Raw genomic sequence first — 13,996 nt, 5'->3', positions numbered from 1 at the left:
TTCTCAGAAATGTGGGGATTCAGAAAATGGTAGGAATAAATCTACAACTTTTCATATGGGTTGTAGTTGTCTTTGATAAGGGATATGTAAAGACAGTCTCATCAGACTAAGCCAGTTTCGTCCCCAAAGTCATTATCATTGCATTTTAATACTAGTAGTAATTTTTTTCAATATAAAGAAGAAAAGTATTACCTCAAGTTAATTTAATTGCATTTGTTATGTATCAAAATTAAAGTTTATATGGGTTTTTAAATGGATTTAAATTCTTTTAATGTAAATTATTTATTCTCTTTGTCCACTTACTTTTTAGAGTCTTGATTTGAATAAACTGTATATTATAGCTGGATCCTCCTTCTACTGATCTGTATTTAATTAAATTTTCTGTGATTTGTCTTTACTTAATTCAACAATCATCAGGAATTTAGATTGATGTAGGGTGTATGACCTGTGAATCGAATTAATTTATCTACAAATTGCTAGTTAGCTATTGTCACCTATTTACTAATTAACATTCCTTTCTCTCTTACTTCCATATGTTGCCTATGTCAAATTTTTTTTTGTTATAAAGATTCTCTCCCACATGTTTACTGCGTTCTATTCTCTTCATACTTATTTTGGTCCTAGTAGCATACTGTTCTGATTATTGGTGTTTCAAAATGTGACTTGATATCTGATTAAGTTGGCAGCCCTGCCTCTCCTAGAAGTATTTTGAGAATCTCTCTTAATAATTTTTTGCATTTTTAAAAAGTTCTGTTAAATAGCGTGAAAACAATTGGGAACTATTTCAATGGGCATCATACCAACTCCACAGAGCAACTTATGTAAAGGTATCTTTTAAAAACTGATAATTAATGGGTCACTGTTTCCATTATAGAGGAATTATACAATGTTCAAGGAGTGTTTTGTCTAAAAACAGGTTTATTGAGGTATAATTGACATAACATTATATTAGTTTCAGGTGTACAAATAATGATGCAATATTGGTATATATTGTAAAACAATCACAACCATAAGTCTAGTTAACATCTATCACCATACACAGTTAAAAATGTTTTTTCTTGGGAGGAGAACTTTCATGATTCACTCTCCTAGATACTTTCAAATATGCAATACAATATCATAAACTATAGTCACTATGCTGTACATTACATCCCTATGATTTATTAATCTATAACTGGTCATTTGTACCTTTTGACTTCCTTCACCCATTCTGCCCATCCCTCATCCAGACCTCAGGCAACCACCAGTCTATTCTCTATATCCATTAGCTCATTTTTGTTTTTTGAAAAATAGGCATCTTTTTAATGAGAACTAAGAAAAATGTATTATTTTTTGCTTAAAATAAGATCAAAATAAATAGTAGTATGTGAAAGGCTTTCTTTCATATTAAAATTCAGGGGGTATAGCTCAGTGGTAGTTTGGCAAGCATGAGGTCTTGGGTTCAATCCCCAGTACCTCCGTTAACAATAAATAAATAAACCTAATTACCTCCCTCCAAAATACAAGGAAATAGACAAAAAAGCCAAAAACATTTAAAAATAAAATTCAAATGTACACGTATGATGCAGGGATTTTGCGTTACTTGATATATGACCAGATGCATGCCCATTGTTCCTGATAACTGCATAGTTTTCACATTCTGCATTTCCTTCAGTTTGGAACTCTAGAAACCTACAAGGAGATTAAATACAATGTCTTAAAAAGTTCAAGGATTCAAGGGAAAATGAATTGTTCAATATTGTAAGAAGTCAGGAAATCAAGTTTTTTTGCAGGGGTAATGGAACTATATTTATATCTGGAAGTTAATTAGATATTATGCCTTATACCCAATATGGTCTAATTCACAATGAAAACATTTTATGAAAAAAATAAAGATTTAAATTTTCATTAAGACTTTTGTGTTGGCAGTTTGCCTGTGCAGTTGATTTGCATGAAGTGTGATTAATCATAACTAAAGAAATAGTCTAACAGGTAGAAGGAGATGAAAAATTATCCTAATAAAAGAACATTTTATAGGATAAGGATTTCAACAGCAACAATAAAAACCCTGATTCATTGAAATTTTGTGACATAAAACAACTATGTGAAATGTTAATGAGAGAAACTTACTAGCCACTGTTTGTTAGTTAGTTTGATTTGTCTACCCCAGGCATGAGTTTTCTAGGACAAAGGCTCAAAGTTCCACTTCTTTCTAGAAACTGCACAGGTCACAAGGTAAATAACCAGTTCAGCACAATTGGACAGCACAAATGGAAACATTACAAACCAATTCATCTATAAATACTTGAAAATGTGAAAATAAACATAATAAAAACTCAAATTTTCTGGTATGTTATTGTTCTATTGCTAGATTACATTCTCAGTTTCCTTTCCTTTGAAAGCAGGGACACCTTGGAGAAGATCAGATCCATTTTACAACTCATATGGGACCTTTCATGGGGCTAATGGTGTAAGTATTTTTATATTCCTTCCGTATAATATCAGTTATAAGATCCCTGGGTCATGTGATGTGAATGACTAATACATACATTTTTATTTGAAATACAATCTAATAGATACTTTTAATGTAAAATAATATTAATAAAATTAAGGAAGCTTTATATGGAATAAATGCATTGTAGAGCTCATTTATTTCAACCATGATTCTTGAGAAAGATGTAGTGGTTCAATACAGTCTTTATTCTGGCTGAGTAACTGGATTTTTTATAATTTTGGGAGGGAAACTGTGACACATTCAGCATTTTTACTTGTAATAGAAGCAGGCTTCATGGGAATGTGACTTGTGTGGTCACACAGGGGCCACAGTGTGAAGGGACCCACACTGTTTTAATGCTTTGGTATTGCTTTTCTGAAATTCTTAATAATGTTTGAGCAAAAGGTCCCTGCTTTTCATTTTGCCCTGGGCCCTGCAAATTAGGTACCTCTCCTGCCTGTAACCAAATACTGTATCAAGACTCCTTTGTATTAAATTACCAGTTACCTTTAATCCCAAAACTTTCAGTCCTCTGCAAAAATGCATGAGTTATTCTTTCTTCCATAATCTTGTGCCCTGAAAGTTCAAAAAAAGAAATTAGCAAGGGTGAGACCAGCATGGTTTTCCTGCTGGTCATGTGACTTTTGATTTTGGACTACAACACTTGCAATTTTCTACCTTGTAGGAAATATGTGAATGCTGTTGCAAACTGCAAGCTATATTATACAACCACATATTTTCCCCACCAACAGGAAAAAAAGCCAGTAAGTTTCCTTATCACTTCACCTAGATTCAGTGATTATTAATCTTTTACACTTTGCTTTGTCTCTCTCTATATATATTCATATACACACATACGTACATTTTTCTTCTATATCATTTGAAAATAAGTTACAGACGTTTTGACATTTCACACCTCAATAATTAGCATATATCTCCTAAAAAAATTCTCCTGCATAACTTTGGTGCCACCCAAGATATTTTAACTTGATACAATAATATTATCTAATATTATTCCAACTTACATTTCTCACATTATCCCCAAATATTCTTAGTAGTGTTTTCCAAGGAGGCTAAATGATACAGGATAAGAGGCAACATGGTGTAAAGAGTCTAGGCTTTGAGTCAAATGCGCATGAATTCTAGCTCTGCCACTTAGCTCTGTGACCTTAGATACAGTCTTTAAATTCTCTGAGCTTCAGTTGTATTACCTACATTAAAGCAATTGTTGCAGAGGTGAAATAGCATAATGAATATAATGTGCCTGGCTTGTGGATGACACACTATAAATATTCCCTCTTTCCATCCTTCCTTCAGTTTATGCTGATAATGAGATTTTGGTATTGTTTCTTTCCACCTCCCACCAATATGCAGAGAGGGATTGAGAAAGTTAAAAAGGAAATTTTCTGTCTGCTGGTCTTAAGAACCTCTATGACTTGTACCATCTCTAAATTGATGAGAACAGATTTTATAACATTTTGAGTATACTAATACTCATTTTGAATTTGAAGAATGTGTACAAGAAGGTTGTATTTTTGAAGTGTGGCACTGGGAAATCAGGAACACCAAAATTTGGAAAAGGCTCTTTGTGTTTAATTGAATAGTTCCTGCCCTTCATGTGACAGGGCAGTGTTCCAGGAAAAGCAGAAGAGGGTCTCAGCTACAATGACTTGCACTGCCATCCATCCATCCTTCCAGACACTATGGATTCAGAGTGCCGGTAGACATAATAGTGGCCGTATCTCTTGGCATTTGTTGGTAGCAAGGCTCTCTTCTTTCTCCACAGTGTGGCCAAACTGGCACCATAGCTTTGGAAACCGTGGAATGAGAACATGAAAATGTGAGGTAAGCAGCAGGGACTCTTGTTTCCCTTTCTTTATGATTCTGTCATCGGAAGTTTTCCACTACCTCCTGGGCTGCAGGGACTCCTCCTTGAAGAGAGGGAGGTGTGTGGAATGGGATTGGGGGCTCTACAGTTGGAGATGTGTGTGGATAGGTTGTATTTGATTGGTTGTGTATCTCTGAATTATTGTGGGGAGGCTGTGTCTTTCTCAGGGCAGCATCAGTCAGTATGAATCGTTTCCCTATGATGTAGTTTTAATTAATCCAAATCACTGCATTGAAATTTTTTTTTAACTTGAAGACATATCTTGGAAAATACTTCTTAACTAAATCCATGAAGTCAGTTTGATTTCATGTCATTTGCCCTTTAGCCTCATATTTCATAGTGTAAATTTAGCTGTCTGCCTTACTGATGTCTTTTTGCAAAATTAGTTACTGGATCTAAGTCTGAAGGAACCTCATCCTAAATTGTTTTCTTGACTTTGACTAATTCATCATCCGTGTCTTTGTTATCTGATCTTCTAGGAGGTAGTATTCAAAATATTATACTTGCTACTTTAAGGGAGACAGGGCCCTTTAGTCACTCTCAACCCACTTTTAAACTCTGTTTGGTTCATTTCAGGCAGGAGGAATAATATCACTCTCTTACGGGCTTTAAAGATGCTGCAGAAAAAGAATGCTTTCTCACCCTCCCTCCTTCCTCACCTTCCTTCCTCTCTTCTTTCCCTGTATTTTTTTTTTTTTCTTTCTGGCTGTCTTTGTTTCTTGGAATGCCTTAACCATAAATGGGACTTCACCTCTGGAAGTTTGTACTTAGTCATACTGTCATAAAAATTCATTTCAATGAAAGAATCATAACCTATCTGATAAATTAACAAACTCATGCCCACTTCCCTCTCTGGCTCTGTAGAGGTCCAGGTCAGCATTGTTGGTACAGTAGGGTCCCAGATTTCTAGGCTGCTATCTCTGTCTTGCCACTGGGGGTGGTCTGTGTTACCTGTGTTGAGTGGAGCCCACAGCCAGGAGGGCTCAGACTGAAGGTGGAGGCCTTTACCTACTTCATCGAGCTTTCAAGTGGAGAGTGAGAATGATGAACATTTTCTGGAAAAGCACAAGGTATCTGAGTTCATCATATAAACCCATCTTCATATCAGGCCCAGCCCCTTTTCTGGGGAAATGATAACCATACTCTATTCTTAAGGCTCTTGTGAATCTGCTTTCCACCTGTGACCGAGGTGAGTAAAGAGAACCTGGGTTAATAGAACAGAATAGAAAGCCCAGAAATAGACCCCTACAAGTTCAGTCAACTGATCTTTGACAAGGAGCAAGACTAATTCAGTGGAAAAAGAATAGCCTTTTCAACAGATGATCCTGGAACAAATGGACATCAACCCTCAACAAAATGAATCTAGAAACAGACCTTACACCTTTCATGAAAATTAACTCAAGATGGATCATGGACCTAAATGTAAAGTGTAAAACCATAAAATTCCTAGAAGTTACCATAAAAGAAAATCTAGGCAACCTTAAATTAATGGTGACTTTTTAGGTACAGAACTGGAAGCACAAGTCATGAAAGAAAAAATAATAAATTGGAGTATATTAAAATTTTAAAAATTCTGCTCTGTAAAAGACATTGTTAAGAAATAAAAAGACAGGCCGCATATTGGGAGAAAATATTTGCAAAACACATATTTGATGAAGGAATCATATCCAAAATATACAAAGAATTCTTAAAACTTAAGAAGAAAATAAGTAACCCAGTTAAAAAAATGGACAATTGATGTGAACAGACACCTCACCAAAGAAGAAATACAGATGACAGATAAACATATGGAAAGATTTTTAACAGCATTTTTCATCAGGGAATTGCAAATTAAAACAACAATGAAATACTGCAATACATCTATCAGAATGGCTACAGTTCAAAACACTGACACCACCATATGCTGGTGAGGATGTGAAACAATAGAAACTATCATTCCTTGTTGGTGGGAGTGCTAGATGGTACAGCCACTCTGAAAGACAGTGTGGTAGTTTCTTATAAAACTAAACACAGATCCAGATACTTATCCAAATGAGTTGAAGACTGATGTCCACACAAAAACCTGCTCATGGATATTTACAGCACCTTTTCATAATGGCCAATTCTTGGAAGCAACCGTGATGTCCTTTAACAAGTGAATGGATCGGCACACTGTGGTACATCCACACATGTGTATTAGTTTCCTACATCTGCTGCAACAAAGTAGCACAGATTGGGCTGCTTCAGCAACAGAAGTTGTTAGCACAGTTCTGGAGAAGTCTGATATCAGTGTGTTGGCAGAATTGGTTTCTTCTGAGGGCTGTGAGAGACAATCTATTCCATGTCTCTCTCCTAGCTATGCACTGCAATTCTTTGTTGGCTTTTAGTAGCATGATTTCAGTCTTTACATGGCATTTTCCCTGTTCCTCTGTTTCTGTGTCTAAATATCCCCTTTTGTAAGAACACAGTCATACTGGATTAGAGTTGACCTCATCTTAACTTGATCATCGGCAAAGGCCCTATTTCCAAATAAGGTCCCATTCACAAAGAATTAGGACTTAATATTTTGGGGGGTGTAGGGGCACAATTCAACCCATAACATAATGAAATACTGTTAAAATATTCCATTATTCCAGCAGTAAAATGAATGATATATCAAGCCACTGGGAGACATGGAGGAAATTTAAAATGCAGATTGCTAAATGAAAAGAACCAATCTGAAAAGCTGTATACTGTGTAATTCCAACTATATGACATTCTTAGAAGGTCAAAAAAAAAAAAAACAGTAAAAAGATCATTGGTTGCCAGGGATTTGGAGGGACAGAAGGAGGGATGAATAGGTGGAGCACAGGTGATTTTTAGGTCAGTGACACAATTCTGTATGGTACTGTAATGGTGGATACATGTCATACATTTGTCAAAACCCATAGAATATACAACATAGTTAACCCTAATATAAAGTATGGACTTTAGTTAATAATATTGCATCAATATTGACTCATCAATTTTAATGAATGTACGACACAAAAGCAACTCCTCAATAATAGGGAAAACTTTGTGTGGGAGGGAGAGGAGGGAAGGAATATATGGGAACTCTACATTTTCTGCTCAATTTTTTCACTAAATCTACAGCTTCTCTAAAAAATAAGATCTATTCATTTACTTTAAAAAAAACTTTCTTTGGTAGAGAGATCCCAGATAGCTCCATTAGCTTGGGTGGACGGGAAAGGTCTCTGTGGACAGACAACCTTTAAATGTGACCAAGAAGGTGTTTCCTTTGTGAGGCTCAGATAAGAACAGTTCCGTTAGAACAGCTAGAACAGAGGCTCTCCAGTGGAGTTAAGCTGAGTATGTTTGAGAAACATCATGAGGGCCAAGGATGAGGGGAAGGCAGTAGAGGAAGATGGTCAGGGGCTGGAATAAGCACGACTTTTTTTTTTTTTTAACAGCGCCTAGATTGGATTTGATTCTGTGTGTGATATGAAACCATTAGATGGTTTAATAGGGAAATATTAAGATATGATCTGTATTTTGAAAAGATCACTCTGGTGTTTTATGTCGAGAATAAATTGTATACTGAGGCAATGTTGGAAGCTGGGAGATTAGCTAAGAGACTGTTGAAATGGCTCAGGCAAGAGGTGATGATGGTTTGGGCTAAGGTGGGGCAGTGGATATGGAGATAAGGGGGTCAACTGGGGGTGTGTTGATAAAGGTAATGGAAGAGAGGATTTCTCACTATGTCAATCATCTGTGGCACAGCCCTGGCTCTGGAATTATGTGGAAATGTCAAATTGGTTATAGGCTTAAATCCATGCCCTTTACCATTCACATCCCCTTCCATGGAATGATGTCATCGGATCAGATATTGCTTTAAATAAGTAGGCCTTGTAAAAACGCAGACAATGTTTGCTTTTCATGTTTATTGTAATAGGATGTGACTGGTATCTAAAACTCATTTAATATAGGCTTAAAGTGTTTTCCTTTCATTTTTTTCTGAAAATTTTTAGTTACTGACATGGAAATGAAAGTATCTCCATTAATAAAGACCTTAATACAACTGGTCGACTTTGTATCTACAGCAACTCTGCAAACAAAAACATGTTTCTGTTATTTAGATTGGGCAAATCACAGCTAAAATACAGACCAGCAATGGTGGAGAATTGTTGCAGTTGTTGCATATGATGACATCACACTGCTAGACATCAGTCATAATCTGGCAAGGAAGAACAAAGAAGTTGTTCTTTTTTCGTTTGTTTTAAAAACTATTCATAAAGTTGGCTGAGAGTAACAAAGTTGCTAATTTTTGCTTCAGTATTTTAAGGTGGATGGTAAAAAGTTAAAAAGCAAAGAAAAGAACATGATTTTAAAATATGGCAAATTAAGAGAATTTGTATCATTCATCTCTAATGAAGAAGAACCTCAAAAATTAATTTTTAAGAAATTAGAAAAATTTTAAGAATTTAGAAAAATTAGTCCTTGAAACATTGCTATAAAAAGGGGTTACTTTGTTTCCTATGGGATAACTCAGATTCACATAGAATAATAGTCAAATAAACAAGAATGTCAGATAACTAGCAGATAGTTTGAATAAAAAAATAATAATAGGGTGGCATATGTGAATTGTATACTTTTTGATTACTTAAGTCAATCATGTCATTTCAAAAAAGCATACCTGATTCTTTAATTAAGCATTATTAGGAATTATGTTTGCTTACTAAAGAAGGCAAAGTGTCCTTGGAACTGTTATTCACAACATACGACATCATTCATTTTTCTAGTCCGTTCAAGAATGTTTACACTTAAGTCCTCAATGCTATTTGCTACTTACATTTATGAAGAATGAAATGGTAATTATAGACTGAGCCATACTGTCTCCTTTTAAAATTCCACTTTTTGAGGGGATTGACAGATACACACTACTATATATATATAATAGATAAACAACAAGGACCTACTGTATAGCACAGGGAACTATATTTAATTTCTTGTAATAACATAGTGGAAAAGAATCTGAAGAGAAAATATATATATGTATGTGTATGTATAACTGAATTGCTTTGCTGTACACCTGAAACTAACATTGCAAATCAACTACACTTCAATTCAAAAAAGTTTTTTAATTTTTAAAAAAGAATATATAGGCAATAACAATTTAAAAAGTGAAAAAGAAATCCACTTTTTTGTTTTGGCAAAGATTTCACATGATTTTGAAATTTTACTCTTTGCAAATATGTTGTTTTCTTTGCCTAGAGTATATCTAAATGTTTATATATAAGTGATATTACTCTCAGCTTCATGAAACATTTTACAGCTCTAAGTTGAATCAGCACATTATTAAACACATCCAGCATCATAGTAGAAAGGAAAAGGTGAATATATTATATCTGTTGTTTCTGCTCTCTATTTTTTGTTTCAAAAGTTCTTACCAATGAGCTAGTTACAAAATAAATCATTCCCACAACATTTACATTGCACTATCTCAGTTTCAGTAATCTTTAAATTGAAGTTTGCAAGAAATTGGCATTTTCACCTTATATAATAAGACACTTTCTGTTATGGAAACACTTTAAAAAGACTATCTAAAACCTTTAAAATGAGAAATACATCTTTGTGTTTCTTAATGAAATTATTAAGGTTATAAGGTATTGTAATGATGTAAACAAAAAGTCAAGCCTTTATCGGGTAGTTACAAAAGTTGTATTCATTGGAGTATTTTTTGCTTAAAAGAGTTTTATGAGTTGCCTGAATAGGAAAAATCAGTTGCCTTCTTTCTTTTACCAATTTATGTCATTTTTGCAAGCTCCTCAGTGTCAACCAGATTGCAGATGGGGCATTGTGGGAGACAGAAGAGGAGAAAACTGGAGAGGACTGACAGCATTTACCTTAATTTTGCAATTAATTCCAGTGTTAAGGCAAAAGAGGGAAAGGAGGTGGGTGACCTTTCATATTCTCCCCACCACAGACCAGGCAAGATGGTTGAGAGAGATCACCCAACCCGTAAGGTCAGTTATGGGGTGGAGGAGGGGCATACTGCATCCTGACTCTGGAAGATCTTCCTTCTCTTTTCAGAACACATTTCTGTACAAGTCTTTAATTCTTAGTGCAACTCATTCCCTGGTAGCTGTATTTGCAGTAAGTAATATAACGTCCATTTAAAAACATTTCTGAAGGGTGATTGTTGGAAGTTGTGAAGACACAAACATCCTATATAGAACAAAAAAATCTGTCTCTTTAAGGATACAGAAAGATTTGTAAGTGAATGTATATAACTCCGGAAGTAGATGATAGATAGATAGATAGATAGATAGATAGATAGATAGATAGATAGATAGATAGATAGATAAAGTTAGATCGATCGATCGATCGATCGAAAGAACACGCATGTTTCGTTTCTATACCTTATGTAAGTTTTCTAGCCAAAACTTACGTCTTCCTCCATCCATTACCTACTATAGCGCATCTAATCTGTCTGACCTATTCGGGGCTGCACGGCACATCCCTAAAGCAGGCTGGGGAGCTGTTGCTTCTGCCAGCGCCGCCTTCAGCCCGAGCGCTGAAGAAATGCTGAAGGCGAGCAGGCAGCGAAAGAGTAAAGAAAACGCTCTTCTCCCGCTCGTCTCGTCCACCGCGCCTTCCTGTCTTCCCGGGCCCCCGTACCCTAACAGTGCAAAGTTGGCCCAGAGACAGGGCGGAGGGACCAGGGGGCCAGGTCAGCTGATGGCAGGATGCTGGAGCTGCTCATCCCGCAGCCCCGAGAGCCTCCTGCCGCCGCCGCAGCTGTCACCTACTCGCCGGGCCGCCCGGCGCGCCCCTAGTCTCCTGGGTGGCCCCTAACCGACAGCTCAGTGCAGCGGCTCTAACAGCTCCCACTCACAGGTCTCCGCGTCTCCAACTCCCGGTTCTCACCCTAGCCCGCCCGTCGCCTCCTCCGTCCCCTCCCTGCCATTGCAGCGGGGGCAGCGATTTGGCGCTCGGGAGGACTCCCCGCCACTCTCCCCGCACAGGCTGCTGCTGATGAATCGCGGCGCCGCAGACACAGCCGGGCTGCGGACGCCCGGGCCAGACGATGGGGACCTGCGCCTGAGCATCCCCGGGGCGCGCACTTGACGCGAAGGTGGGGGCGGGAGGGAAAGGGAGGAGGAGTTGCAGATTCCCTAACGGACCCAGGAAGTTGTCCTTAAAAAAATATATCGCTGGCCCGCGGTTGAGCAGCCACCTGACCAGAGCAGCATGTGGACTAGCTCGCTGGGTCCCCTGAGTGCTCTTGTGGCTGCCGCCGCCGCCGTCGTCAGAGCAGCTGCTGCGGGCAGGCGTGGGGCGAGAAGCGGGGACCCGCGGCTGCTGTGTCCCCTGCTTACTGCTAGCCGCTTTTTCTCGGGAGGTGGCAGTCACTATTGCTTCTGAGAAACCAGCTCTCATTTCCACGGCTGGTCGCCTGGTGAGGAGTTGAGACTGCACCTCCCGCCCGGACCCACATGGCTTGTTACCTGGTCATCAGTTCAAGACATCTCAGCAATGGGCACTACCGGGGCATTAAAGGAGTCTTCAGAGGGCCCCTCTGCAAGAACGGATCTCCCTCTCCGGTAACCTGCACACAGACGCGCGCGCGCGCGCACACACACACACACACACACACACACACACGTTCAAAATCAATATATACAAAGAGATATTGTCTTGGTACAGTGAGTGGGTGATAGATATCTACCCATTGGTGTTTGGTGTCTGTTTATACAGTTTATTGGCAGACAGCTACATAGTGAGGGGTGTGTGTTTACATGTGTATTTTCAACACAGTCATTAGCATCTGTAGTGCTATGGATGCAAATATTTACTGAATGCAGTTAACTGCAGGATTGTGAAGGTAGCTCCTGTCTGTTATGGTCAAGTTATGAATCTGTTGATTTGGGCAATATAGAAAGTTTGAGTGGCACTTTATAACCATGCTTTGTGAAGTCAACAGTTGGGATTAGTTTAATGATGCTGTGTTTACTTTCTAAGAAAATAAACTCTTGAAGGATTTTGCATCCAGATTCTGGCAAAAGGCAAGGTGTTGGATGTCGATGCTTGATGAAATCAAATGCTTCACTATGTTGATTCTTTAAGGAAAGCCAGAGAGTTCTTTGTGGAAATATGAATTGGATAGTTTGGTGTGCTATATGCAAATATATTTACATACAATTTGAGTGATTGCTATTAAACTTAGTAAACTATCCAGTAGTTTACCATTTGACTTATTCAAGTATTTTTTGTTCAGTGATTTTGACCAGAAATCTATGACTTCGATATATTATTAATTCATTCCTTGGTACATATTGTAGACTAGTGTTTAAAGGATTCAAGTGTGTTTGAAGAAAAATAATATAGGTCATGGTATATTTTTAAAAGTTTTGAATTATTAGTAAGTGACTGTCAACTTAAGAACAATTTTTCTGGTTTAATGTAAAACACAGTATTTTAAGTCTGTAAGATATAAAGAGGAAAATCTCAAGTTACCTGATTTATATTTATTTTTTTGGTACTTTCTGTCATGGTTCAGTGCTTCATTAGCATGAGTTACTCAGAACTTCAATATATTATAAAAACCTTTGATTAAGTGCTATGTGTGATCTGCATGAAAAAATCTAAAATCAGGAAGTGCTGGTACTCAGAGATATCACTGACTCCTAGTTGTGACAAATTATTGCCTCACATGCTTCCATACACTGGAAAAAGTAGGTTGTTGCAATCCACCCTACTTCCAACTATATAGTACAGAATTAGAAGTGTAAGATGGAATATTCTGTTTATATTGGCACTTACAATTAAACTCATAGGGTTAGAAGGATCTCAGAGAGTTGTAGTTCAGTAAAGCCTACATTCAGTCTTTCTGAGCAGCTGGCCTAAATCCTTCCTATTTTTAAAGATTCTCAGGATTGGAGTTTCTGCAGTCTCAGTGAACCACCTTAATGTTTAACACAGTCTCAGAATCTCCCTTAGAGCAAACTTAAATCCTTCAAATTTTTCTTTAAGCTCATTTCATCTGGAAAACCTAGAATGTTCCATCTTTCTCATAGGTGTGATTTTCCCACCCTTTTGATAAGCTCTGTGGCTATCTTCCAAAACTCTCTCTTTGATTGTGGAAATCTGAACTGGATAGTGAGTTGTAGTAAGTGTGCCTTAATAATTCACAGAATAACTGGAGAATGACTTTATAGTTCCTATACTGTTTAGTTCTGTTTGAATTGGTTGGGACCTGATGTTCATCTTCCAAAATCTAATGGATTTGCAGAGGAAATTTCTGTCACATGGCCAAAAAGTGTCCTTCTTCCCCCACTATGCTCATTCATCTCTCAGGAGCCTGAATGATCCCACAGGGACTAGGCAGGTGAATGTGGATGAGAAGACAGAACCCGTGTGGCTCTACTGGCTGGCCAGGCACTCACACCCATGGGACAATATTCTTATTCACTGTTAGGCTGATTTTTACTAAAGTACTAATTCATTTGCAGCTATCCAGGCATTACACTTTGACTCACTGAGTTGTTCTTTCCAATGTTTACCCATTCGAGTGTACTTAAATTACATTTGCATCATTTAAAAATATCTAAATTAGTCTGCCTCTGTACTTTCTAAACCTGATTTATTCTGTCACCTTTTGCATTTTACTGTGGTAT

The 13,996-nt window shown here is 37.5% G+C and overlaps 1 protein-coding gene across 7 annotated transcripts in view; it reads left to right on the top strand.

The window, feature by feature from the left end:
* The window catches only part of ZNF804B (zinc finger protein 804B), an 871,803-nt gene that overhangs the window by 403,567 nt on the left and 454,240 nt on the right, over positions 1 to 13,996 (top strand). For 3 of the 7 annotated variants that reach the window (XM_032484045.1, XM_032484041.1, XM_032484043.1), the window contains exons 3-4: positions 2,382 to 2,449; positions 4,260 to 4,318. The exons of 1 other annotated variant lie outside the window; for it this stretch is intronic. Coding sequence is in view for 1 of the 6 variants with exons in the window: in XM_006190331.3 (XP_006190393.1) it covers positions 11,816 to 11,923 (108 nt within the window). In the remaining 5 variants the exon portion in view is untranslated. Of the gene's footprint in view, positions 1 to 2,381; positions 2,450 to 4,259; positions 4,319 to 11,543; positions 11,924 to 13,996 lie in introns of those variants that run through there. 3 more of the 7 variants (XM_032484044.1, XM_006190331.3, XM_032484047.1) reach the window with 3 other exon arrangements.

This window comes from Camelus ferus, chromosome 7, assembly GCF_009834535.1.
Source record: "Camelus ferus isolate YT-003-E chromosome 7, BCGSAC_Cfer_1.0, whole genome shotgun sequence".
In the NCBI taxonomy this organism is placed as follows: domain Eukaryota; kingdom Metazoa; phylum Chordata; class Mammalia; order Artiodactyla; family Camelidae; genus Camelus; species Camelus ferus.
Note: the sequence above shows the minus strand (reverse complement) of the source record. Positions and strands in the feature narration are given on the sequence as shown.